The sequence below is a fragment of the Poecile atricapillus genome, chromosome 6 (genome assembly GCF_030490865.1).
Source record: "Poecile atricapillus isolate bPoeAtr1 chromosome 6, bPoeAtr1.hap1, whole genome shotgun sequence".
NCBI lineage: Eukaryota > Metazoa > Chordata > Aves > Passeriformes > Paridae > Poecile > Poecile atricapillus.
This window is the reverse complement of record NC_081254.1, coordinates 32,835,819-32,861,508: the sequence shown is the minus strand read 5'-3', so window position 1 is coordinate 32,861,508 and position 25,690 is coordinate 32,835,819. Positions and strand designations below refer to the sequence as shown.

The 25,690-nt window shown below is 41.2% G+C and overlaps 1 protein-coding gene and 1 non-coding gene across 2 annotated transcripts in view; both read left to right on the top strand.

Annotated features, from left to right (window-relative positions):
• The first annotated feature begins 637 nt into the window (after window positions 1–637).
• Window positions 638–25,690, top strand: part of EIF3A (eukaryotic translation initiation factor 3 subunit A) — a 28,396-nt gene continuing 3,343 nt past the window's right edge. The window contains exons 1-19 of the mRNA XM_058841129.1: window positions 638–795; window positions 4,388–4,578; window positions 4,778–4,914; window positions 6,750–6,913; window positions 7,970–8,169; window positions 8,664–8,872; window positions 9,370–9,541; window positions 10,114–10,218; window positions 10,988–11,086; window positions 11,789–11,905; window positions 12,270–12,455; window positions 14,512–14,859; window positions 15,101–15,205; window positions 16,936–17,049; window positions 17,320–17,442; window positions 18,186–18,339; window positions 19,267–19,451; window positions 21,138–21,226; window positions 23,647–24,464. Of these exons, the coding sequence (XP_058697112.1) occupies window positions 747–795; window positions 4,388–4,578; window positions 4,778–4,914; window positions 6,750–6,913; window positions 7,970–8,169; window positions 8,664–8,872; window positions 9,370–9,541; window positions 10,114–10,218; window positions 10,988–11,086; window positions 11,789–11,905; window positions 12,270–12,455; window positions 14,512–14,859; window positions 15,101–15,205; window positions 16,936–17,049; window positions 17,320–17,442; window positions 18,186–18,339; window positions 19,267–19,451; window positions 21,138–21,226; window positions 23,647–24,464 (3,565 nt within the window). The 5' untranslated portion in view covers window positions 638–746. The remainder of the gene's footprint in view (window positions 796–4,387; window positions 4,579–4,777; window positions 4,915–6,749; window positions 6,914–7,969; window positions 8,170–8,663; window positions 8,873–9,369; window positions 9,542–10,113; window positions 10,219–10,987; window positions 11,087–11,788; window positions 11,906–12,269; window positions 12,456–14,511; window positions 14,860–15,100; window positions 15,206–16,935; window positions 17,050–17,319; window positions 17,443–18,185; window positions 18,340–19,266; window positions 19,452–21,137; window positions 21,227–23,646; window positions 24,465–25,690) is intronic.
• On the top strand, window positions 11,432–11,564 carry LOC131580681 (small nucleolar RNA SNORA19). Its single transcript, XR_009277934.1, has one exon. It is a non-coding gene; the product is annotated as a small nucleolar RNA SNORA19 (small nucleolar RNA).

The window sequence follows — 25,690 nt, the reverse complement described above, 5'->3', positions numbered from 1 at the left end:
CCTTTGTCATGACTCTACTTAAAGCAGACCATACTAAAATACAGGTTTGTCTTGGTTTAGGAATAGAATTCCCCAATTTAATGCATCCACTGAAACACCCCAGACTACGCACCACTCGCTCACGTCCCTCCCAACGTCCCCCTGCGATAGGATGGAAAATTGGAGGTACAAAAAGGTAAAGATCACGGGTTGGGCTAAAGACTATTTACTAGAAGCATCAATGGAAAAGGAAACGAACAGTAAGAACAATGCTAATACGAGAATGTGCGAGACAGGCGCAGGACTCACGGGGCCCAGCGCCACCCGACTGCGTTCCCCGACAAATCCCCCGTGCCTCCGGTACCGTTTATGGCTGCGGACAAAGGGCTTCGTGGAGCTCGCCCCGCGATCCCATCCCGATCCGCCTCACGGTCCCGATCTCCCCACGTCCCCATCTCACGATCCCTTCAGGGTCCCGATCCCAATCCCCCTCCCGCTTCTTCCGCAATTCCCCCACGACCCGGAATCGGTCCCGCTCCCGTCCCCCGTCCCGGTCCCGCCTGGCGGCCGCGGCCCGGTCCCGGTCCCCTCCCGGCGGTTCGCGCGCGCGCCGGGCGGGGTTTCCGCTTCCGCCGCCGCCGTCAGGGCGCGCGCGGGCCCCTTTCCCTCCCCTTCCCCTGCCGCTCCCTCCCTTTCCGGCCGCGCGTGCCGCCTGGCTGGAGTGAGGAGCCGCCGCCGCCCCGTGAGGAGCCGCCGCCGCCGCCATCATGCCGGTGTACTTCCAGCGGCCCGAGAACGCCCTGAAGCGGGCGAACGGTCAGTGCGGGCCGCGCCCACACTCACGCGGTGCCGGGTCGCCTCCCGCGCCGCTCCCCGGCTCCCGGCCGCGCCCGCCCCGGGACTCCACGGCCGGGCCCGCCCGGGAGAGCCCACCCGGAATCCCATGACGCTGAGCGGAGGCCTCCCGGGAGGGAGCGGGCGGCGCGGCGCCGGCGCGGGGAAAGGGCCGGGGCGGCGCGGCCGCGCCGCATGGCGGAGGGGAGGGAGGCCCGGCGGGCGCGGGGAGAGGGCCCGGCCCCGCCTCCAGCTCCTCTGGGCCCCACGGCCGCCTCCGGGCGAAGGGGGAGCCGGGGCTGGCGCGGCCTCATCCCGCGGGCCTGAGCCCGCCGGCGGCCGGAGCGGCCGGGGTTGGGCATGAGCGGGCCCGACCGCGCTGCCCTGACGGGGTGATCTCAAACCCGGGCTGATCCCGGGCCCTTCTGTCCCCCGTGGGCTTCGTGTGTTGTATCCCGTCCTTCACGTGACTCCGGCCAGAACGCAAATGGTAAAACTCCTTCACTGCCGCGCAGGCTGATAGCACTGGTTTGTCCCTGGAAGACCGACCTAGGGAGTTGTTCAGTTCAGCGCTGTAGCCGACTCTTGCTGACTGCCACATAAAAGCCGGACTGGTTATATTTATCAGCTGGCTCATTTCGGGCCAAACATATGGCTTTGACGTTTCTGGTTTTTATAGTATCCTATTTTAAGCCCCTTAGCAAGACCATTTATACCCTTCATTGTCACAGGGCTGATCGTAAGATGACACATAAAGACATCCACAATTTACAGGTGATGTACGGGTCTTGAAATGACAGCAGAAGAGGCTGTGTGCTCTGGGACTGTGCATTATTCAAGTACTTTGTATTTTAACAAGAAATGTGAAAGTACTGCATGTCCTCAAGATTTTTAATCAAAAATTCATTGTAAAAATCTTTCCCACAATGGTAAAAAGATGACAGATAAAATCAGCTTCAATAAGCATTCAAGGATGAAGATGTGCTGTATCAGTCCTTTCACTGAAAAAGATGCATATACCATAATATATAAACTTTATTTATACTTGCAAATTCTTGGGTAGAGTAAGTGTTACTTGGTGTGCAAGTCCCATTTCTGAAATATTGACTTTAACTGCTCGTTGTTATTGATGCTTTCCTTATATTTAAATTCACATTTCTTACACTGCTGCAAGTCTGCTGAACTGTATTGAAGTGATGGAGTCAAGTTGAACTGAAAGAGATGTTCTCCAGACAGATGATGGCAATCCTGAATTTCAGTGGATTGAATGGAAAGCTTGACCAGCAGTGTCAGGTCTTACAAACTGCAGGGGGCTCAATCTTACTAGAGCTAAGCATAATAAAGGGTGGAAAGTCATACCTAAGGCAGACTATGTGTTGCAGGAAGCAGTTTCGTGTTAAATTGACATTTCAAATGAGGACATTCAGTGCAATTTCCAGAGTTTCAGTGTGTGCTTTATAGGTAAGGCTCAAGTGAGCGTTAGAAGCACTTCATGTTCTCAGTGACTTCAACATACAGAGGTGATGTTTGGAAACATGAAGAGCATGAAGGATTTTAAGTCTATACAGATATGTAAGAAAAGTGTTTTTATAATTGATAAATGTAGGTCAAGGCCAACCCTCAGCTATTGTTAATATTTGGCATTGCTTTGTAGTCAGGGATCTAATGCAACTTTGAGGAGTGTTTTATTGTTGCAGATACTAAGCTTGCTCACTATTAGAGATACTGTAAAGCACGTGACATCTTGGTCACCTCTTGTAATGACATGTTTTCTTGAAACCTGAGTTTAATTCAAGATTTTGGGTTAGCAGTAGGTGAATTGTTCATGTGTATCAGCTGGTTCCTGACCACTCAGTTTCAGTTGCTACTCTGGATACCTGTTAGCATTTTAAGTAGTATAAAAGAACAAAACTAGTAGAAAGTAGCTCTTACAGCTACTTATGGACTCATCTTTACAGTTTGTATGTTACAGATCTGAGTTTCCATAACTTACAGTTCCTACTGTGAAGCATGGTGTTGTGTGCTGTATTTGATTCTTTAGGTTCATTTTGTGCTTTTACTGAAGTGTCTCTTAAATTAGCCTTAATTATTTGACTTACTTGTAGGAACTTGCTTGGCCAGAATTAATTAAAAGTTTCAAAACAACATATATTAATTTTGTGCTTTGTCCAGTGGGTTATCGACCTCTGAGAGCTGTGGTTGGAGTGCCCTGGCATTGTTGCAGGATTAAACTTGTCTTTCAAGTTTATTTTCATTAATGAAGTCTAAAGCTGAACAGTAATTGTCTCAAAAGCAACTCTGAGATAGAATGACAGTGCAAATTATGAGATGGAGGGTAGCTTTGTTAAAATTCCCTTGGTAAGTAAAGTACTGCTAGATACTGTCACACCGTAACTTTGATTATCTTCAGTTGTATCATGGTGCTTTCTCTGGAAAGGAACTTGCTCATCTTCTGCCAGCTCATTATTTACATAAACTGAGCCCTGAATATGAGCTGTTGTGTTCCTTAAATTAAAACCACTCTGCTGCTTTCAATCTAAACCTTTTGCCATGTTTAACTTCAAATTTGAGATTCCATAACTTGTAAGCTATGTCTCATGTCTGAGCCCCTGGAACAGGCCCCTTCTTTAATAGCTTTTGCCATTATTTCTTTAGGGGTGGAGTGCTTTCCAAAGTACTTCATGGGAAGTACCGACTCTACCCCACAGCCTTTAAGAACAGGCTGTACTTGACCTCCCTTATCTTTTAAACCTGTTCGCTTCCCATTCTGTATGTTCATTTCTCCTGCTGTTCTGCAGTGCAGAGTACATTCAGAATAGGGTCTGTGTGGATGTGGGTCGCTGCCTCAGTGTTTCCAGTGGGTGGTTTGCTGTGTTTTGTGTGAGGCAGAATGTGTGGGGTATCAGAGGTGGGAGTTGCTGAGAGCTCCTGTTAATAACAGCAGCTACTTATGGATGATTAAATGGGACACTGGTTTCAGCAGCAAGGCTGATTTAAAAAGTGTCTGACCCTTCAACTGAACTGCAGCAGCTTTTGATGTAACTTCTTTAAACTGAAGTGCTAAGCCACTCAGGAGTTAAAAACAACAGATGAACAGCTTTGCTGTGTGAAGTTTTTTTTCCTTCCTCCACCTGAGAGCAGGACTTTCTCTTTCAGTCGTATTCATGGTGTGTTTTACACCTTGTTGAATGTCCTTGGTAGGTAGCCAAGGCCTTGTACCCACAAGCCTCCTGGTGGGTATTCCTTTTCCTTGATGAATCGAGGATGGTTAAAACTGGATGTGTGCATTCATACACAGTCATGTCTATGAAGTGCTCAGTCATGCCTGGATGGATGGAGAGACCTTTCTACTATTCTGAAATTCCCATGTAAATTTACTGGTCTACATTTGTTTGCCAGTTATGTCATTGAATAACTGGCACTGAGTTGCCAATGTTTTTGATCTGGCCAAGTAAATCAAACCATCAATGCACTTTGGGTAGAATTGATTAAATTCTGAATGTTTCCTGTATTAAGTATAAAACATGCATCTTCTGGTGTGCAACTCTTTTGCTAACTGGGATTTTACTTTCAGAATTTCTTGAGGTTGGCAAAAAGCAGCCTGCCCTTGATGTTCTCTATGATGTTATGAAAAGTAAAAAACACCGAACATGGCAGAAAATCCACGAGCCAATTATGCTGAAGTACTTGGAACTCTGCGTGGATCTGCGCAAGAGTCACCTGGCAAAAGAAGGACTGTACCAGTACAAGAATATTTGCCAGCAGGTATGGCTTTTGATTTTTGATTGTACTTATTTATAGCCGGTATCTGTCAGCTGATATAACCTAAAAGTAACTGATTTCTCAGGAATTAGGATTAATCTGCCTTTTAGATGTTCTTGGGTTTGTAGCAGTTACATTTTAAAAGATTTGTTGCCTATTGTGAGTGGAAACATCTTCCCATTTTTTTTCGCCTTCGGTGTAGGTTAACATCAAATCTTTGGAGGATGTTGTTCGAGCCTATTTAAAATTAGCTGAAGAAAAAACAGAAGCAGCTAAGGAAGAATCCCAGCAGATGGTACTGGACATAGAAGACTTGGATAACATTCAGACTCCAGAAAGGTGTGCAGCCTGTCTTTAAAGTGTAACAATTCACAGAAAGTATCCTTGTTTTCATTCACAAAGCTGAGATATAAATGTGGTAGACTTGAAATGGAATACTAGTGGTGTTCTAGCAGTTTTAAAGGTAGAGATGAAAGCAGGAATTTTACATTGAATGAAATCCTAAGTCTGAGTAAAGAAAGCAGGCACTAAGGAATAGAAAATCTAGGTGTAGTGGGAGTTGAGTCACCACTTTCCAGTGTCTGCTCAGATCTGCCTCTGTAGATGTATTGGAGAGTTTAGGATGGTAAACTGCTCATTACTGGTTGATTTAGAAATGCTGTTAATTATATCAAACCAATTTAGTTCCCATATGTGATAGGCTCCATTTCTTCTGTACATTGTGCATGTACAAACAAAAGAAGTGTTATTTTATACTTGCTTGGTTAAGTGATGAGGTAATAGAAGAAAGGGCATGAAAAGTACATTCAAGAGAGAATTAATAGGATGAGTAATGAGAATGTAGAATGGTGATAGAAATGATAAAAAAATTAGAAGAAATTACTGAATATTTGTCTTGTGTAGGAATAGTGTTGTAGTAGTCAAATAATACTCATAAGGACCTGGAGTAGAAGGCTCTATTTACATGTTAACAACTAAATTCTCTAGTCTAGAAGTTGGTTGTAAAAAAGAAAAGGTGACAGACGTGTCTTGAATAAGGGGGCAGTGCCATTCATGTTTTTTCCAGTGTCTGAAATTGTTACAGAGGAATCCACTAATAGTTAAACAGTGAAGATTGACTGACCTCTCTTTTCCTTGTTCTCCTTTCTATAACAGAGGACTAGAGAATGGATCTTTTCCATCACACTTCTCATCTAAACAAGCACAATTTCCTTAGTGTTTTTTAGGTCCTGTTTTCTAGACTTCTCATGCTTTCCTACTGGATTCACCTCTTGATCTGTTAGAGAAGGCAGTGGTGATGTGTCATGTTTAATAGTGTATGTAGCACCCAAGGATGCAAATTAGAACTGGAAGTGGTGTGGCAGGAAAGAGTTATAAGAGTTGAGACTTTCTATTAAAAACAGTTCAAAAAGAATTTTAAAAATGAAGCCTTAGGGAAGATGGATTTTGTAAGTTTAATATGTTGAGTGGATTGTTCAGCAGAAAGGGATCTTTTGGGACATAGCACTGAATTGGTCTCAGTGTCTTGGGAATGCTTTCACCTGTCTTATATTCCTGTGATGAGGCAATGAAGTTCCACATGCAAGATCATCGTCTCTTACTTCTGATGTATTTAAGCATCTTTTTCATGTCAGAATTTGTAAAGGATTTGAAATGTTAATGTGAGTATTCTGGTTTCTGACGTGTGCGGATCATAACACAGCGCTTGTGTCACATGTCAACACGAAATGAACTCTGGCAGCAGTGCTGGTGACTAAAAGGGAAGTGTCAGCAAGTACTAAAGTGTCTGCATTGGCACTGATACTTGACTCTAACAGAGGTACAGGACACAGCTCCCTGCTAGGAAAGGGAAGGTGAAAATCCTGGAGTGAGTTTCCTTGGAAGGATACAAGCTGCTCATGTCTTACCTCTGGAGCTTGGAGATGTCAGTTGTATATGCAGTGGCCAAAGTTTGAAATGTAAAAGTTTGAAATAATTATCTACATCCCTTAAAGGAAAAGGGAAACTGGTCTGAGGGACCAGTTTGAAAATAAGCAATAGACCATTCAGCAGCAATTAGCTGTTCAGATTTGTCCAGTTTTGTCTTAGAAGCTGGTAAGAAAAATTTATGAGAATTGTAGGGAATAAACCACTTCTCTTTTTTCTCTGTCTTTATCCTGCTGCCCTGACTAAAGCGTTCTTTTGAGTGCTGTAAGTGGAGAAGACACTCAGGATCGTACTGACCGCCTGCTTTTGACACCCTGGGTTAAATTTTTGTGGGAATCCTACAGACAGTGTTTGGATCTTCTCCGAAATAATTCTCGAGTAGAACGCCTGTACCATGACATTGCACAGCAAGGTAGGTGCAAAAGATGGAAACTTGAGCTATAATGATGTGGTGTGTGTCCCCTTTAGGGGAGGGGAGCATCCAAGATTTGTAGATGCTTGTGGTCAAAAGGATCAACAAGAATCAGAGGGTCCTCAAAAGCTTAAAAAGTTTTAGTAGAAAATGATGCATTTGGCATGAAAATCAGTGTATTAGTCCCTGACCTCCCAGTATAAGCACATGGCAGTGGGTTTTGGAGAAAGGGATAGCATGGAAGAAGAGAGGGTTGAATTAAAGAGAAGCTTAGAGAGAAAGAATGGGAGGGAAAAAGAGAGAAATCACCAGTCTTCACTCCAGTGTGGATCCAGCTGATGGGGGTGCCCAGGGTCCTGGGGGTGTACACACACCTGGGCTTGACCTTTTTATAGATCAGTTTCTCACTTGGTATGCAAATCAGTTCTCCTGCTCTGTCTGTTCTTCTGGACCTTTCTGGAAATGGGTTGGAGGGCTTCCAGGGTTTTGGGTGGTCTTGATTCCCCTCTACAGTCCATCCCCTCTTCTTGACCTCTTTCTTGCACTTGTATTGTGCTTATCTCCAGAAGCCAGAACAAGGACTGGTTTTTGAGAACTATGGGATTAATGACAGTGTTTTTGTCTGTCATTTCCAGACGTTTGAAAGCCTCATTTGACTTTACCATATTTAGATGCCTTGGGAATTTTTCCCCCACATTTTACAAAGCCAAAACCTGAATTCGTGCCATTCACAGGATTTTGTGTGCTCTTAGTTCAAACTAAAAGCTGGAATCAGTGCATAAATTAGAACATTTTTAAAGAGACTTAAAGTATTCCCTTTGCTCTTTAAGCTTAATTATGTAGAAACATCTTCACCTTTTGGGGTCAAGATGAAAATGCTCTGCATTGTCACTTACTCATTATGTGTGGCAGACAGATTGTATCATGTTTGAGATGTCTTTTGACTGCAAATGAAGACTCTCTAAGTGTACTGATTTACATATTTGAATCCCATTGAGAACTACCATGAAGTCACCATCAGTGAACATTTTTAATTGACATTATTCCTTTCTGCAGCTTTCAAGTTCTGCCTGCAGTACACGCGGAAAGCGGAGTTCCGCAAGCTCTGCGATAACCTGCGGATGCACCTGGGGCAGATCCAGCGGCACCACAACCAAAGCACAGCCATCAACCTCAACAACCCTGACAGCCAGTCCATGCACCTGGAGACCAGGCTGGTGCAGCTGGACAGTGCTATCAGCATGGAGCTGTGGCAGGTATGCAGCAGGGCTCCCCATCACGCTTGGTCTCCAGCCTTCCCAAGATCTGCTCCGTGCTGTTCATGTCTCATGGGACATGCAGCAAGGTGAAGAAAAGGATAAGAGCTAAAGAGTAAAGTTTTAGTATCTAGGATATTAAATGCTTAGTCTGGTGTTCCTGCATAGCACTTCAAGCTTTGCTGGTAGAACTTTCAGAGATTTTTTGTTTAGTTGTTTTTTCCCCTTCTTGATTTGTAGCCTGAAAATCTGAATGAAACAAGTTTTCAAAAGTACCATATTTTAAGCAGATAGTTAATGGAGTATGTCCAAATAATTTATTAGGAAAGAAGTATTTCATTTCATGTAGCTGAAAAAACTGAAGATCACAGCTTTCAGTAGTATTAAATATTTTATAGTCTTATAACCTTTAATAAATTTGTATTTTTCTTTTTTTGTGGTGTTACAAAAAACTTACTAACAGTAGTGTATTTGGTTGTTTTGGGGTATTTTAGGAAGCTTTCAAAGCAGTGGAAGATATTCATGGACTATTTGCACTGTCTAAGAAGCCCCCCAAACCACAGCTGATGGCAAATTACTATCACAAAGTTTCAACTGTCTTCTGGAAATCAGGAAATGCTCTTTTTCATGCATCCACCCTTCACCGACTTTATCACTTATCAAGAGAAATGCGAAAGAATCTCACACAAGAGGAGATGCAGAGGTGGGGAAAGATACTTGCTGTGATCTTAGAATCTGTTTTTAACCCCCTAGGTTCAAAAATAGACTAAATTGTACCCCAAAAGAAGCAGATGACATGTATGGCTATGAGCAGCTCTGTCTAAATTGGCCAGTACTAATTGCCTCAAAAGAAATCTAGAGCAAGGAGGATGTTTTACAAAGCTGCAGTGTAAGTATTTTAAACATTAGCATCACCTTAGTTAAGCTTCCTTCTCTTTACTGCCTGAGAAGATATGCAAGTCAGTAAATAAATATCTGGGAGTTTGTTTTCTTTTTCTTTTCTGAGTGGTGGTATCTTCTTCACAAGATTTCACAATTTCCTCTCGTGGTGTAGTTGCTGTCTCCTGTTATTTCGGGTGTTTTTACTCAGTTTTGCATCACGGATGCTCCTCGTTCCTCTCTTGAACTGGCACATATATAAGCAGGAATTAGTAAGTGCTCTCTAGCAGTTCATCTCTTGCATTTTTGCTTTGTCACCAGGATGTCCACTCGAGTCCTTTTGGCCACCCTGTCCATTCCAATAACTCCAGAGAGAACTGATATTGCTCGTCTCCTGGATATGGATGGAATCATTGTGGAGAAACAGCGGCGCCTGGCCACCCTGCTGGGGCTGCAGGCCCCCCCTACACGGGCCAGCCTCATCAATGACATGGTGAGTACTGGGGTTCAGGTGAGCAGCTTCCTAACACTGAGCCCCGTTCCCCAAGAGCCCTGTGCTTAGCAATTAGGTTTTAAGCAATGGGTATTTTCAGAGAATGTTTGAATTTCTTTCAGTTGTTTGCACTCATATCTCAAATTTAGGTTCAAAGCTCATTTTACAATTTTAATTAATTCTTCTTGCAGTAGCTGTCCAGTCTACTTCAAACCCACAATTTTAGGCTTCAGAAATGTAATCATGAGCAGAGATGTGTGGTTTTAGTTTGGATGTGGGTCTATGTTTGTGTAGTAGGTTTCTGTCATAGAAATGGCTGATAATGGTACTCTAGTCTGTTTAGCTTGTTTGGTTTTTGTCTACTTTTTGTCTACTTTTCTTCTACTTTAAGTGATGTAGTGTAGAATTACTGTCACTGCAGTTAAGAGTGTAATGAAAAATACATAGTCTCCTGTATTAAAAACCACATTTGTTGCCTCTTTAACTTGTTGAATGTGAAATTCTTAAAGCATTAACTATTGGTTAATACTGTATCAACGTTGAGATCTTTGGATTTTTTTTGTTGACTGTAGGTCAGGTTCAATGTAGTGCAATATGTAGTCCCAGAAGTGAAAGAACTTTACAATTGGCTTGAAGTAGACTTTCACCCGCTCAAGCTGAGTGCCCGTGTCAGCAAGGTAAGTTTTTTGTAGCTTTGTGTGTGTAGTAATTGGTCTTGACTAATAGTCTGTTATTTCCATATTGATTTGTGGTAAATATCAACTAGCTTTTTCTTTTGCCAGATTTTTCAATAGTAACCTTGATTTGGTGAAGTTCCATTACCATGACATGTGCATGACAATCTGATAGAGTAAGCCAGGTTATTGAAATAGAATGAAAATTCACTCAGGTCTTTTGGGTGCTATTCAGAGGGCTCCATGAAGGTGCAGAGTTTTGGGAACATATCAGAAGGTTTTGTTAGTGGAGATGCTACTGAGTTAATTTTGTTTAAAGGTGCAAAATAAGAAGATATGCACACGTGGGCATATGCTGGCAAGTGGGTTGTGTGTTAAGTGGAAAGATAAACCAATGACTGGTTTTACTATTAAAAGGTAGAGTGTTAGAATAATGTGAAAGCTGTTGATTAGGTTAGTGTAAATTCTGCAGCTGATGAAGCACATAATGTTCTTTTTCTCTGATAGTGGGAACAAAGATATTTGAGGTGCTAAAAAGAGCTTGAAGGTAAATTAGCAGTGTGGTAAATGTTGCCAATACTGTCAGTCGCCTTCATACAAAAACTGTCAGCTCTCCTTCGTAACTAAGTGTTCTGATCAAAGGATGAACTTAATAAAGCAGTATCTGGACAGAAGTGCTCTTGTTTTAAGAGCTGTAAACCAGAAATGTTACTTTAATGGTGAAGTTTGTACAGGTCAACGCAGATAGAGTAACTTTTCAGACTTTTGATAGGTTCTGAACTGGGTGAAGGACCAAGCTGAAAAGGAGCCTGAACTGCAGCTGTACATTCCTCACCTGCAAAACAACACCATCCTTCGCCTTCTGCAGCAGGTATGAGTAAAGATAATGTATGTTCCTAAGTTAGAATGTGCTTTGGAGGAAGATTAAGTTGGAAACTTTAATGCTGAAATAATTTTTCCTTCTATCAAGTAGAAGACTGATTTTCAAATATGTATTTCTAAGATGTAACCTGTATCTTCAGTTTGCATCATTTAAATACAGCTGTAGTAGCTCTACTTGATAGTGGGGTACAGTGGTGTAGTCTCTTGTCTAGATTTTCTCCATTATGTGCCAAGTTTCTTAAAACTTTGGAGTAAGGTTGGGGAGGGGAGTATTTAATTTTGGTTTTTGGTTTTTTTTTTTTTTCTTTTAATTTGTATCTAAGTTTTTTATAAAACGCACATTTCATTGACCTGCTTTCGTTACCAGTGATGAGCAGCGTTATTTCTGGTGTGCTAAAGAAATAGTTGAAGGCTAATTAGCAGCATAGCTGGATGTAGTTACTGCTGCCAGTCTCCTTCATACAAAGCAGCTATTCAGGAATGGGGTTTAATCTGAATACAGTACAGAAATAAAATCCTCAAACAGTATTTGCATGCATATATATATAGTATTTGCATATGTATATATATACACATTAGTACGTATATATTCATTTGTTGACAATTTAGCAAGTTAACTTCAAGGCCTATACAACAACTTCTGATTTCTTTTTATTGAGGAAAAATACCTAAAGTTTCTGTTCACATTCAGGTGGCCCAGATTTATCAAAGCATTGAGTTTGCTCGTCTGTGTACCCTGGTTCCTTTTGTGGATGCTTTCCAGCTGGAGCGTTGTATTGTGGATGCAGCCAGGCATTGTGACTTACAGGTGAATGCTGTAGAAAGACTTGGTGTGAAGTGATATCTGGGCTCATGGAAGAGGCAAGAGTGATTTGTATTTCAGTGCTCATTTCATTGAATTACTGAAAGTTCGGCCTCTTCCACTGCCTTTGTTTTTGTTGTTGGGGTTTGTTTTTTGTCTGAACCATAGAAATAAAAAAGATCTTCATTGACAGTGCTATTTTTCTCATACTAATTTGGCATTTCTCATACAGTGGTATAGCAAAACTTTTTTTCAAGTAATTTCTGCTTAGAGCCCCTGTTGACTCATGGTGACCATAGGCAAAGCAACAGAGAAAATGGTTCAATAAAAATACAATCATTTTTCTTCCTTTTTTTCTGTTTTTGCAAAGGTTCGCCTTGATCACACAACCAGGACACTGAGTTTTGGTTCGGATTTGAATTACTGTACTAGAGAGGATGCTCCACTGGGCCCTCAGCTGCAGAGCATGCCTTCTGAGCAGATCAGAAACCAACTGACTGCCATGTCCTCAGCTCTGGCTAAGGCTCTTGCAGTTATTAAGCCTCCTCACTTAATGGTAAGTCATTTAAAGTCTTATGAGAATGTTGACAAAGCTCATATTTTAATGAATGTGTTTTCTCAGATTAGATGTATGTTTTACATTCTGTTTTTTTCAGCTTAGTGGTAGTCACTTTTCTTTTTAAGAAGTCATTCTTAAAAGCACTCAACTAGTTAGTTTCTGGGCATAACTAAAACACGGCAAAATGTACACAAGAGGCCTGAGTTTCAAGTTTCCAGTCTTGCAAATACCAGGTTTAGGATATAATAAATAGTAACTGTCCCATAAATGAGCCTACAGAACTAGAATTTGTTTATAATTTTGCATGCATTTTTGAAAATCCAAGAGCCTGCTTCATTTATTCTTCCTGGAGAAACTGCTGTTGTGAAAAAGCTGGAATGTAGCTTTATAGAATAAAACATCCCGCAGCTCAGGAGCTGACTTGTCTCTTTTCCTCCTCTGGGGCTCTTGGTTTCAAGGTCAAACTCACATTTCAGGTTTTGCAGAGCTCTGTAGCAGCAAGGTGTAAATCAGTCTCAGATTTCCAGCATGCTTTGGTCGTGGCAAGTTAAACCTTCACTTTTTTACTATATCAGTGGTAATTTTTTCATTTGTTTTAGGTTTATGAAGGATTTCATAGCTAACACGTCAGATATTTGTTCCATAGGGAAAAAGGGCTGATAGCAACATGTCCATGTTAGATTCTCTACAGGTTGAAATATTAAGTAATATTATTAAAATCTAAATGCAGAAAGTAGAACTGACATCTAATGCTCACTTCCTTATGTTAGCTTGAACATACATTAGCAGTTTTACTTCTGTATAGGTTTTCTCTTAAAAAGATTTGATTAGTGATTGGTATTGGATTGTCAATTTGAAAGAAAAAATGTGCTTTAAGTATACATCCATGGATAGAAATGGCAGTGAGTCTTGCACTTGACATGTTAGTACAGTTAGTAATTGTATAAGACATAAATCCTCCTCATTTAACTCATCAGTGGTCATTACACTCGTAAAATTGGAGAACAGTATCAAAGTTAATATCAATCTGTGTGGTTAGAGAAGCTACAGAACAAGTTGATACCCTATTTTCCTTTATTGTACAGGTCAAAACTTTCCACTTTTGTCAAGGGTTTAAAAGCTTTTAATATGCCACATTTCTAATAATTCACAAAATCGTTAAATTTGTCTAAAGCTTTTTATTTTTGTGTTTCTGGCACCTCCATTTAGCTTTAAATGTGTGCAGATCTGCAGCAAAGTACGGATGTTTCAGTGTTTTTGCTGAATGCCCTAGAAGTGACAGGTTGCTAAAAATATCCCTGCGGGTGCTCACATTTCAGGGGTAGCATGGCTGGGGGAGTGTGGGGAGCTGATTTGGGCTGCAGTGTTTGGCTGGACTCCTGGAAATGGGCCTGAGCTGGCACAGTGACACCTCCTCATGTGTACAGCATCAATGTCCACAGAGAACTGTGGGGGTGCTCTGGGAAATGCTGGGGGGTGGGAAAACTGCTTAAAGAACAGTTCATGTTTCTAGTGTCTAGAAGCCTAGTGTTTTTTATAAGGTAATGAAAATGGTTTTAAATACAATGTTTAAATTGACTTATTTTTTAATCGTCTCACAGATTGTGTTTTGTGTCAGGATACTTTTTTCTTCTATTAGTGTTTGGAAAATAACAAAACTTTAAAAGAACAAAGCAGCTTTGGTGAAATACAGTACATATGATGATATGCTTGCAAACACATACAGAGACAAACAAGACTGGCCAATTGCAGTTAAAGATTTCAATATCAGTAACATCTGGGTGTACAATATTTTTGTACCCAAACCATGTTGAAGAATACTGTCTTTTAGAGACAACTTCCTCCATGTGCACATGATTCTGGGCAGTTTGTGCTGCCTCAGATGCCACTTGGATATGTGACTAGATTTTCAACTTCAACTGTATTTACATTTGGTTGGCAAGTTTGGAGAATAGAATTAACTTTGCATTTTCCTTGAGAATCATTTGCTTTGCTTACTGCCTTTTTAAGAGGGACTGTTTACATCATTGTCTTATTCTTAAATTAAATCCAGCAAGAGAAGGAAGAACAACATCAGCTGGCAGTCACCGCCTTCCTGAAAAATTCCAGGAAGGAGCATCAGCGTATCCTTGCGCGCCGTCAAACCATAGAGGAGAGAAAGGAGCGCCTGGAAAGTTTGAACATCCAGCGTGAAAAGGAGGAGCTGGAACAACGGGAAGCAGAATTGCAAAAAGTCCGGAAAGCCGAGGAAGAGAGGCTGCGCCAGGAGGCAAAGGAGAGGGAGAAGGAGCGGATCCTGCAGGAGCATGAGCAGATCAAAAAGAAAACTGTTCGGGAGCGCTTGGAGCAGATTAAGAAGACTGAACTGGGAGCCAAAGCATTTAAAGATATTGATATTGAGGTAGAGGATTTATTTGTTACAGTGGGAAGTTATTTTGTTATGCTTTCAGTGTTACATTGCTGGGTTACCTGAATTTTGTGGATTTGCACTGCAACTGGTCTTACAAACAGTCTCTCTTAAAAATGAGACAATGTAAGTAAACTTTAGTTCTGAATAAGATCTTTTTTACCTGGGGAGATAAAGACTGCCTTTTGTGGGAGTTTTTTCTCGTTTTTATATTGATAACTTTACTTGGTTGTAGGATCTTGAAGAATTGGATCCTGACTTTATTATGGCTAAACAAGTGGAACAGCTGGAAAAAGAAAAGAAGGAACTTCAGGAGCGACTGAAGAATCAGGAGAAAAAGGTACAAAGTAGGAAGGGTAAAAATGTCCATACAATTTTTTAGTGACTATGATCTGTGTTGATACAGATATGTGCATACACACATATATAATACTGGTGTTGAAAATGTTACTGTCTGAAATTGAAGAAAGGTGAATGTGTTATATACCAATTGGGTCTCTGGTTTCTGTGCAAAAATCTGTTCTAAATAATGGAGTTGATTTGAAAAAGGACACTTAAGCTGGATGTGAACTGAGTCTTAGTTGGGAAGTCTTATAATTAAAGAATGTTTGGAATGCGTTAAATGTTCAAAGAAGGAGGGACTAATATGGAGCATCAAAATTAATTAATGGTGTTAGTCCTCACTGGAAGAGAGGAAACTCCACTGCTAGAGTCCTCCTAGATGGCAGAAAAGGGTCTGTCTGAAAGGGTAGCTATAAAAGTGTGAGAAATGTGTCATATTAAATAGAAACACATGACCTGGGCAAGATGAAATTCATCCAGGACTTCCTGCTGCATTCAGGAATGAAACAGAGGTTCTATGGTACAGTTGGTGACAGCTGGATTGAAGAAAAAGGGCAAGTAAGAAATGGCAGGTTAGTTAGAAAGGTTCCAGTGAGGATCTTTGACACTGCAGGCATGTAAAGCTGTTGCTTATACTGGACAGAGGAGCAGAAAACACATTAACAATACAATTAGTAATCACCTGAGTGAATATAATCTACCTGGAAAAGTCAGCACAGCTCCTATAAAAGGAATGTTTGCAAAGGCTTCCTCTTAGAGTTCTCTAAAGCTGTCAAAGCAAACATGACTAAGATAGAGCTGATGGGTGTAGCTAAGCTGGATTTCAAAAAAAAGCTTTTTACAAAGTTCTTCTCAAAAAACGCCAACTTAGTAGTGTGACAAAAGAAAGTCTTTGAATTATGTTCTGGTTAGATTTATTTTAAAACTTTATATAGGGAAAGCAGGGAAAAGAATCCCTCAGTCTTTGGCTTTGCATATTAAACAATGGGCTTCAAACTTAACATTCTTTGCCAGCAGTGAGAACTTGATTCTTCTGCATTTTGAGCACTGTCTGCAGTTCTGGTCTCTTTATGTCTAAAAGGATGCAGCTGAGCTGGAATTTTGACAGGAGGCCAACAAGAATTATCAATGATGCAGATTGGCTTCTGTGGGAGAAATGTCTTTTGTAAAATAGTACCCCTCTGACAAATTTGTAGAGAGAGGATGTGGTGCCAGTCTGTAAGAGTGTACCTGTTGTAAGAGCTGATGATGGGAGCAGTTGTCTTTGCTCTGCCTGCAAGGGGTAGTGGAGTGAGAAGCATCAAATAAAGCCAGCAGGAGCCATGTTCAGAGCTGTTTGTAGGTAGAAATTGGATCTTCATGCTGTGAGCCACAGACACACAGGAGTTCTTTCCAAAGTACATGGTTGTATATAAAAAGCTTTGGGTTCAGAATGAAAAGAGAGGAAATCTACTGATGTTCAAAATATAAAAATACTTCCAACACCGAAAATGCTGGGATCTGAAAATGGATGATGCTGAGAGAGAATGGTGATGTGCCCGTCTCCATTCCTGCATCCTTGCCTGGCAGTGCACTTAGTTGCCAGTGGTAGAGGCAGGTTCTTGATTAGGTTGACTTTGGATGGTCCAGTGTGGTTGTTGCTATTTCACCATAACATCAGATGTATTGGAGAAGTCTCCAGGAATCAGGGGTTTATGTGTGTGTTAAAGATGTGTTATCTTTACCCAGATTGACTACTTTGAAAGAGCGAAGCGCTTGGAAGAAATTCCTTTAATAAAGACTGCCTATGAGGAACAAAGAGTGCGTGATATGGAGCTGTGGGAGCAACAGGAAGAAGAAAGGGTAAGAATTTTTTGTTCAGTTGATAAAGTGCATTAGCAATGCATAAAAAATAGTGGGTTTTGCACTGTTTGGGTTTTTTTTTCTCCCAGCTCTTTCCAAAAAAGAAAAAAAGATTGAAATGTTAGCTTTGTGATTTCACTGTTTTAGTGCACAGCAGTTTCTTCTGTCTTTGCTCTGAAAGGGGAAGAGAAAATTTCTCCTTCTAATGGCTGGTGTAGATTGAATCCGAATGTATAGTAAAATCATACTTTGTATATTTTCTGTTTTCAGATCACCACCCTGCAGCTGGAGCGTGAGAAAGCCCTTGAGCACAAGAGCAGACTCTCCAGGATGTTGGAGGATAGAGATTTATTTGAAGCCAGGCTCAAAGCATCACGACGAACAGTTTACGAGGTACACGAGATTTGGCATTGCTAACAAAGTATGCTCCTAAAGTGAGGAACTAAAACTGACCCAGGGATTCTTCAGGAAACTAGAAACAAATTAGTATTTGAAATGGTTCAGAACTATGGAATTGCTCATTTTCTGCTTTGATTCTTAAATTAAATTTCTAATACTTGTCCCAAGGTAGTATCACTTAAAATTTTTGACGGTTTCTGGAGTAGCTTGTATGGAAAATTTAAGAGGGGTAAATTGTTTATTTCAGTATTTCAGTACAGCTATTAGTAAGGGATCACTGGGTGTCATGTAGGCAGGCAGCTGTATCTGCCTGTTTATAGCTTTGAGTATTTGGCTATGTTACAGTAAAAGCTGGCTTCACCAAAAAGAAAGCAGAAGAGCTTTTATGTTATGTAATATAAATTAGTAACTGCATATGACAGGGATAATTTTGGGTAATATGTTTTAGCTACAGATAACTTAATATTTAGGCAATTCCTTTTCTGAAAAAGCAGATAAAGGACTAATACTGTGCATGATATTTGATTGTCTTTCTTCTATGTGGGAGGATATTGTCTAACACAGAATTAATTGCAGAAGAGACTGAAATGGTGAACAAGTCGTATTTCAGTGGAGCAAAATTAATGTGCTGCAGTTTGTTGATGTTTCTGTGTAGCTTTATTTAGCAGTTTGTGTTAAATGCCCAGCTCTTAGAGATTACAGCTGTGGTGTTCTGAGGTGTACTGTTGGTATTTCAGGATAAACTCAAGCAGTTCCAGGAACGGTTGGCAGAGGAGAGGCGGAACCGTCTGGAGGAGCGCAAGAAGCAGCGCAAAGAGGAGAGGCGCATCACTTACTACAGGGAGAAGGAGGAGGAGGAGCAAAGGCTACGGGAAGAGCAGCTGCTTAAAGGTGTGATTGAGAATGTCACTATTTCATCCTTTGCATTCCATTTTGTAGCAGAGCTAATGTCTGGTTTTCCTGTTTGATGAGTTTGGAGGAAGTCTTCTCGACTTCCAGTTGTTGTACCTTCCTTGCTTACCTGTGCAGCATAGACAGGAAGGTAAAGCTTTGTAGCTGCTAGACATGAGTGAAGGAGGAGATAAAATAAGGGAGGCAAATGAAAAAATGAGTCTTTAATTTTAGCCTATAATTGGAGTTCTGGCCGTTTGTTTGTGCATGTCTTAAAGAGAAAAGAAAGGGAACACTGGTGTCAGATCAAGAACTCCAAAAGTGTAAGCGACTCACACACCTTTCTTTGTGAATTGTTTTGTCTGATAGCCCTAATAGCCTGTTTCAGGGCTTTAGAGGAGAAGAGGTGGTTGGCAAACCGCAGGATGAATTTCTGCCCTGTTTGTCAATTGGAAGATGAAGCTTTTATGTATCAGAGTTCATCATAATGCAGTATTTAAAGAACAAAACTGAAGCAGTCATGAATATTAAATTTCTGACACTTAGCTGATTTTTTTGTTTGACCTTTTCTAAGGAAGGGATCCTCTACCATGTTTGAGGTAATTACTGATACTTTAGTCACTACAGTTATGGTCTGTACATTGAATTAGCATACAGGTATTGGAACGTGTTCTTTCTTGCTAGCTGTTCAAGATGTCTCATTAATGGATGTACCAGGGGCCTTTTCCTATTGCTTTTGAGTTAGAAGACTTGCAGAAAACAGCTTCTGTGGTTAGCTAAACACATCATATGAAATGCTTATATTTTTAAATGTTTATTTTTTATCGAGTCCAAGGGGAGAGATTGTATTGTGTAACCCTTCTGTGGATACAGCAAAGTAATGGAATTTGTGTTGGTAATTAGTTCTCTGTGTTTCCAACGGTGCAGAGCGTGAGGAGAAGGAGCGCATTGAGCGCGAGAAACGCGAGCAGGAGCAGCGGGAGTACCAGGAGAGAGTCAAAAAACTGGAGGAACTGGAGAAGAAAAAACGTCAAAGAGAAATGGAGATAGAGGAAAGAGAGCGCCGTCGGGAAGAGGAAAGGAGAGGTCTGGATGACCCATTTTCAAGGAAGGTGGGTAATACCTGCAGGTTTCTTTGACTACTCCTTCTTCTGTAGATTATTTGAAAGAAGGTGGTAGCATTACAGAGTCATAGGTATTTTTGTTTATTTATTTATTAAGTTAAAATGTGAGCAGCTAATTTGATAGTTAAATTACTGTCACTTAGTTTCAGCTCACTGTCAGGATCTGGAATCTCTAGTTTAGCAATGAAATAAAGAAACTACTTGGAAACCAAGATCTTCAAGCCATTTATAAACTAAGTTAATAAAGACTAACATGAATATTGGACAACATTTTCTTTAATACGAAAAGAAGGAAAACTTGGAAGCAAGTGCAGTGACTCATGCAAAAGTCAGAAATTCAAGTAGATATTGAAGGAAAATCCCTCACAGATTAAACATAAAAGCATAGTTTTGTATTATATAAGAAATATGCAATAACATAAAACCAAGAGGTGTGTGCAATTTCCTGTTTACAAATAAAACTTGGATTGGGAGAATTCACTATCCCAATCCAACAGGAAACAAAACAACAAGTTAGTTGGAAATGTTTAGTGGTTTAAAAGAATGTAACATAAGCCTTCTACACTCCCACTCTTTCAGAACTTACAATTCAAGAGAACTAGTTTTAAGTTTCATCCCCCACAGCCTTTCTCTTTGTTTAGTACATATTTCATTAAGTAACACCATGAAGATAAGTTATCAGCTTGTATAAATTGTTTTGATAGTCTGTCAAGTAAATAATCATGATGGGTATTTTTCACATAAGAGGTCTCCTATCTGTGGACACTTAATGATGTGGAAAAGCTGGCTCAGGTTCTGAGAGAGAGATACCTTTACCACTCCAGAAATTCCATTTGCAGTTTTGGGATTCTTTGCTCACCGTTGTTATTTGGGGTAATTTCAAAAGAATTTAAGGAGACAGAGTAGGGGATATGCAAGATCTTGGTTAAGCCATATTGACACATAAAAAGACTTTTCAAAGAGGGGTTTAAGACTGAAATACTCTTCCTAGAAAGAGGTTGTGTGATTCTGTGAAATCAGGTATTTTGGATGATTTAGCTAACTAGTTCCATGTGGTGGAATTAAGGCGTAAAAATCTGTTTAAATGTTTTTTCTGGCAATGGAGAGACACATTCTATTTTTAAAAAATACAGATTGATTATTGCTTTGCCCTGCAACCTGTTTTCGCTAGTACCTCACCTCTTCTGTGCACTGAGGTATTAGGAACAAAATAGTTCTTGCCACAGAGAGATTTCAGTGTATTCAGTTACATTTCCTGATGAGATCAGAAAGCACAAAAGCAAATAATTACTTAAGTTCATTCCTGTTGTCATAAGCCCCAGGAAAAGGGAAACTGTTAGAACATCTCTTTTGCATCAACAGGTAGTGGCTGTGGCTGACTGTAGCTGTTGTTCAATTGTTCATACACTTCTTGTAAACTCTGTTGTGTATTTGCATATATCCTACCCTGCTGGTAAAGTATGTGGCACAAGGGGAACCATGTTTTTGTTTGAACTGCAGCAGAAACAATAAAGTCGGTTAAAACTGTACTTGAGTTACTCAAACTCCTGATAGTTCAGTGTTCTGCAGTGTGACAAGTGAGTTTTTAATGACATAACATGCTCAAGGGTAAATTATATGTTGAAAATCTTAAAGAATTCAAAGAGAATGTTCCTAATTTCTCTTGACACGCAGGAGTCTCGTTGGGGTGACAGGGAGTCCGAAAGCTCCTGGAGAAGAGGTGGTGAGCCAGAATCGGAATGGCGTCGAGCACCAGTGGAGAGGTAATCAGGGGTTACTAAGCCCCAGTTATATTGGGATCAAACTATGGAGGCTCCCATTTTGTTGCTGCTGCACTGAGCAATATCTCTTTAAATCTCTGAAAATTACCTTCTCTTAAAAAGTTGCTTTGTAAGGATCTCATAACGAGAGAGTGGTTTTATCTTGGAACCATGCTCAGATAACATTCCTAGTTTATTTGGCTTAGATACGTGAAGGCAAGCAGACACCTTCTGTGTGTGATAAACAACTTGCTTCCTTGGATTCCTTTTTAAATTAACAGTTCCTCTCCCATTCAAACATTGGTGTCAGTTCTGTAAATACAGAATGGGGAAGGATGACAAACAAATGCAGTGTTCCTGGATGATGAAATTCTGAGATTTTCCATTTAGAAAACTGACAGTAACTACGCAAGTTCCAGAGCAAGTCACAGAGCAGAGAACACATGCCATAAATTAAACAAAGTTCTGAAGAACTGTTGAACAGGGAGGAATAGATTTCTGAAGGAAGAATATTATGAATGTACTTTGAACTTTCAAAATTAAAAGAAATCCACACTTGTTTACATCTCTTTTGGAGATGTTCACCAATAATGAAAACTGTTTATACAGTTGTAGAAAACAAGATTTTTAACATTTGTCTGTTTTTCTGCTCCATGTCAGGATGAACTGTAGCTAAAAATATTTCTGATGGAGTACATCTAGTTGTTCTTAAAAGCCTGTGCTGATGGAGATAACACTGCTGATTCCAATTGGCAGTATGTTTTATTGCTTAATTAGCCTTGGAGGTAGATGGATTTTTGTAAGTGTCTAACCCTAATTTCTAGTACAGCAATTTAAATCCATTACTGCTTACTCTGTCTCCAGTGGAAGCAAATTTATTGACTCTTTCTCTCTCTAGTAATTTCTTAAAGTGTTTTAGAAGGGTGTGATCTCTTTATAAACAAAATAGAATTCCATCTTTCCTTAAAAGCTGTGTTGCTTTTAGTGATCCATTTTCTCATGAACTGCAGACTCTTAACAATTGGATGAAACTGCTGGGTGGAGCCTTTCACTACTCACATATTGCATAAGTTGTGATGCCCCATCCCTGGAAGTGTTCCAGGCCAGTTTGGACAGGCCTTGGAGCAACCTGGGATAGTGGAAGGTGTTGCTGCCCATGGCAAGGGGTGGAATGAGATGATCTTCAAGTTCCCTTCAACCCAGACCATTCTGTGATTTTGTGAAGTGTTTAATGCACTTATTTGTATGCTTCAATGGATTTTTTTCCACAGAGAGTGATACAGCTTGTCTTAGTCATTTCTCTTTCAATTTTACTAGAGATAGATTAGAGGTAGTTTAAAAGCAGTAGTTTAAAATTAGATTTAAAAATTCTAAGACCCTGAGACAGTATCTGAGTGAATTAAGTATTTTTTCATCTGATAAACATTATAGCCATTCTTGTACATGTCTTTTATGGTAAAATAATCAAATTTTTCAAAGGGGAAGATTATCCAATTTGAGTCTAACTGGAAATTAACAATCTTCATATCTTGATTTTTACCTCACAGATCTATGATAATTGCATTTTCCCTTATTCTTCCAAACCCAGGAAATGCACTGCTTGCAATTCCTCAAAATTCTTGAGACTCTGAGCTGTCACCAACTGTTGTCTCTTTATTCTCACCTCTTCAACTCCTACATCTGCTGTTTTGGAGCAAATCATTGCTGTTGTTTGTTTTTTTTTTAACATTTTATTTAGTAGCCTAGTGGATTTCTGAACCTTGGGGTGTTCTTTTTGTTGTGTTTTGGATTGGGTTTTATATTTTTAAAATTAATGAGATGCGACCCCCAGTGCAGCCTCTCTTCTCCTGCCAAGAAGCAGGTACCAATACATTCCTGTGATGTTCTCTTTCTTGTGTCTTTTTTTTTTTTTATTGCTGAGGAAGGTTAATTTCCTGAAATAAAGAAATTAACTCGGTGACAAAAACAGCGTTTATGGTCTAAATGTATGTGTAAAATCCTGTAGGCAGACTTAACGGTGTGTAGGGCTGCCACGTGCTTGGAGAGTTAATTGATGGTTGTGGGGTTTTTCAGTATTGATTCTTTCAGACTTAGGTCAAGTTTGCCAAATTAGGCTTGGTGTAGAAGCCAGCCCTCTTCTCTGTGATGTTGCAGCAGATAACCAACAGGGGACTGTCCAAACTGTAGTTTTGAAGGAGATGATGAACTGCTCAGTCTTTACTGAAGCTGCAGGGACAGTGACCTACCGATTTCCTGTAGCAACAAAAGGCATTAAAAGGTGCATTTTGAAACTGCACACCGTGTTTGGAAGCACTCACCAAGTGGGTGCGGTCAGAAATGGCTTAGAGGGGTTTGATGCTGTTGAGGTAAAGCTTTCCTGAGTGTCACCTTCCGCTTTTCACTCGTTCCCTGTGGTTTTACAGAGACTGGCGTCGAGGAGATCCAAGAGACGATGAGAGACCTTTCCGACGCGGGGATGATCTGCCTCGGCGAGGGGATGATCTGCCCAGGCGTGCTCCTGCAGATGAGAAGGAGCGTCCTCCAGAATCAGCAGAGGACAGGCCACCTAGGCGGGAAGGGGACGAGGACAGGCCTCCAAGGCGAGAAGGGGAAGAGGACAGGCCCCCCAGACGTGGCTTGGATGAGGACAGGCCACCCCGGCGTGGTTTGGATGATGACAGAGGAAGCTGGCGAGCTGCAGACGATGACAGGGGTCCCAGACGTGCCCTGGATGACGACAGGCCCCCCAGACGTGCCCTGGATGATGACAGGCCCCCCAGACGTGCCCTGGATGATGACAGGCCCCCCAGACGTGCCCTGGATGATGACAGGCCCCCCAGACGTGCCCTGGATGATGACAGACCACCCAGACGTGCCCTGGATGACGACAGGCCCCCTCGGCGCGGCTTGGACGACGACAGAGGCAGCTGGCGCGCGGCGGATGACGACAGAGGGCCCCGGCGCGGGCTGGATGACGACCGGCCGCCCCGCCGGGCTCTGGATGAGGACAGGCCCCCCAGGCGCGGGCTGGATGACGACAGGGGCAGCTGGCGCGCTGCAGATGATGACAGGGGGCCCCGGCGTGGGCTGGATGACGACAGAGGGCCCCGGCGGGATGACGACAGGGGACCCTGGCGGAACGCGGACGATGACAGGCTCTCCAGAAGAGATGATGACAGGGGCCCGTGGCGTGGAAGTGAAGACTCAAGGCCAGGTCCTTGGAGACCGTTTGGTAAACCAGGTAAAACACAGTAACATAATAATCCTCCCTCCAAAGCGTGTGTATCTATCCTCATAGATAGCAGATGTAACATACTTGGTGCCACAGGTGGGAGAATCTGCTCAGAAAACATCTAGATTAATTTGGTTAATGTGGACATTCCTCTACTTGGTATAATTGAACCTTTCAATTTGGTTGAATTAAAAAAAATTGCTTATGAGGAAAATACGTGATAGTCACACACTTAACATTGGTCACTTCCCTGTGTGCAAGTTGAGTGCTCTGCTGGGAGCATTCTCACTAGATTAGCACACCTTGGACTCTTTCCCTACCCCTTCCATGTGTCTGAAGTTAATCTCCTTCTAAAGGAGGATTTTGATACCTCATTCAAGTGGGTCTGGTTTTGATAAGCCCTTTCTGTGTGTACAGAGATAATGTTTTTAACATTCCTTTTTTGTTTTTAACCCTTCCTGAAAGTCCTGCTTAGAGATGACCTTCTGAGGTCTCTTAAAATCTGAATTTTCCTATTGTATTGTTTATTTCTATTCTTAAGTGTCACTGATGGTGTCTAGAGCTGTTGCTGATTCTTTTCAGAGCTGTTGATGACATTTGAATGTTAGATATGATTTTGATTTCTGGTTCTACAGGAACAGTACGTAAGTTCTTTTCACTTACGTATTGCCAGGCACCATGTCAATTTTCATAGGCACTAATTCTGTAATCCAATCCTTTAGAATCTAAACTAATAATGTATCAAAACTTGCACTCCAGTTTTTGCTATATAAAGGCAAAGCAGGCTACATAAAGAACTCCCATTCATAAATAACTGAGCAGTATTGCAGAGTGCACTGTTAAGTGGATGGTAACAAAAGTCCCATTTTAAAGTAGTGCTTTAAAAAGCAATAAGTTCCTTAAAAATCTTCTTGCTTAAAATCTCCTTACTTGTGGAGTTTTACAAAGGAATCTGCTGTCTGAGCTACGCTCTTTGTTTCTTCTTGCACTTGTTTTGCACCGATCCTTGTGGTTTGTGGCTGAAAACTGCAGGGTGCAGCCAGCTCTGCTGGACACCCGACATGAGGTGTGCATTACTGGCTTTACATTTAGCAGTTTGCTCAGAGCTCTGTGGCTCCCATGTGCAAACTTCTTACAAACATCTTGAGTTGGATCTTCAGACTTCAGAACTTGAAGAGCCAGTTTCTGGGACGGAAGTAAAGGGTTCTTTGTCTACAAGAGAGATCAGAGGTCAG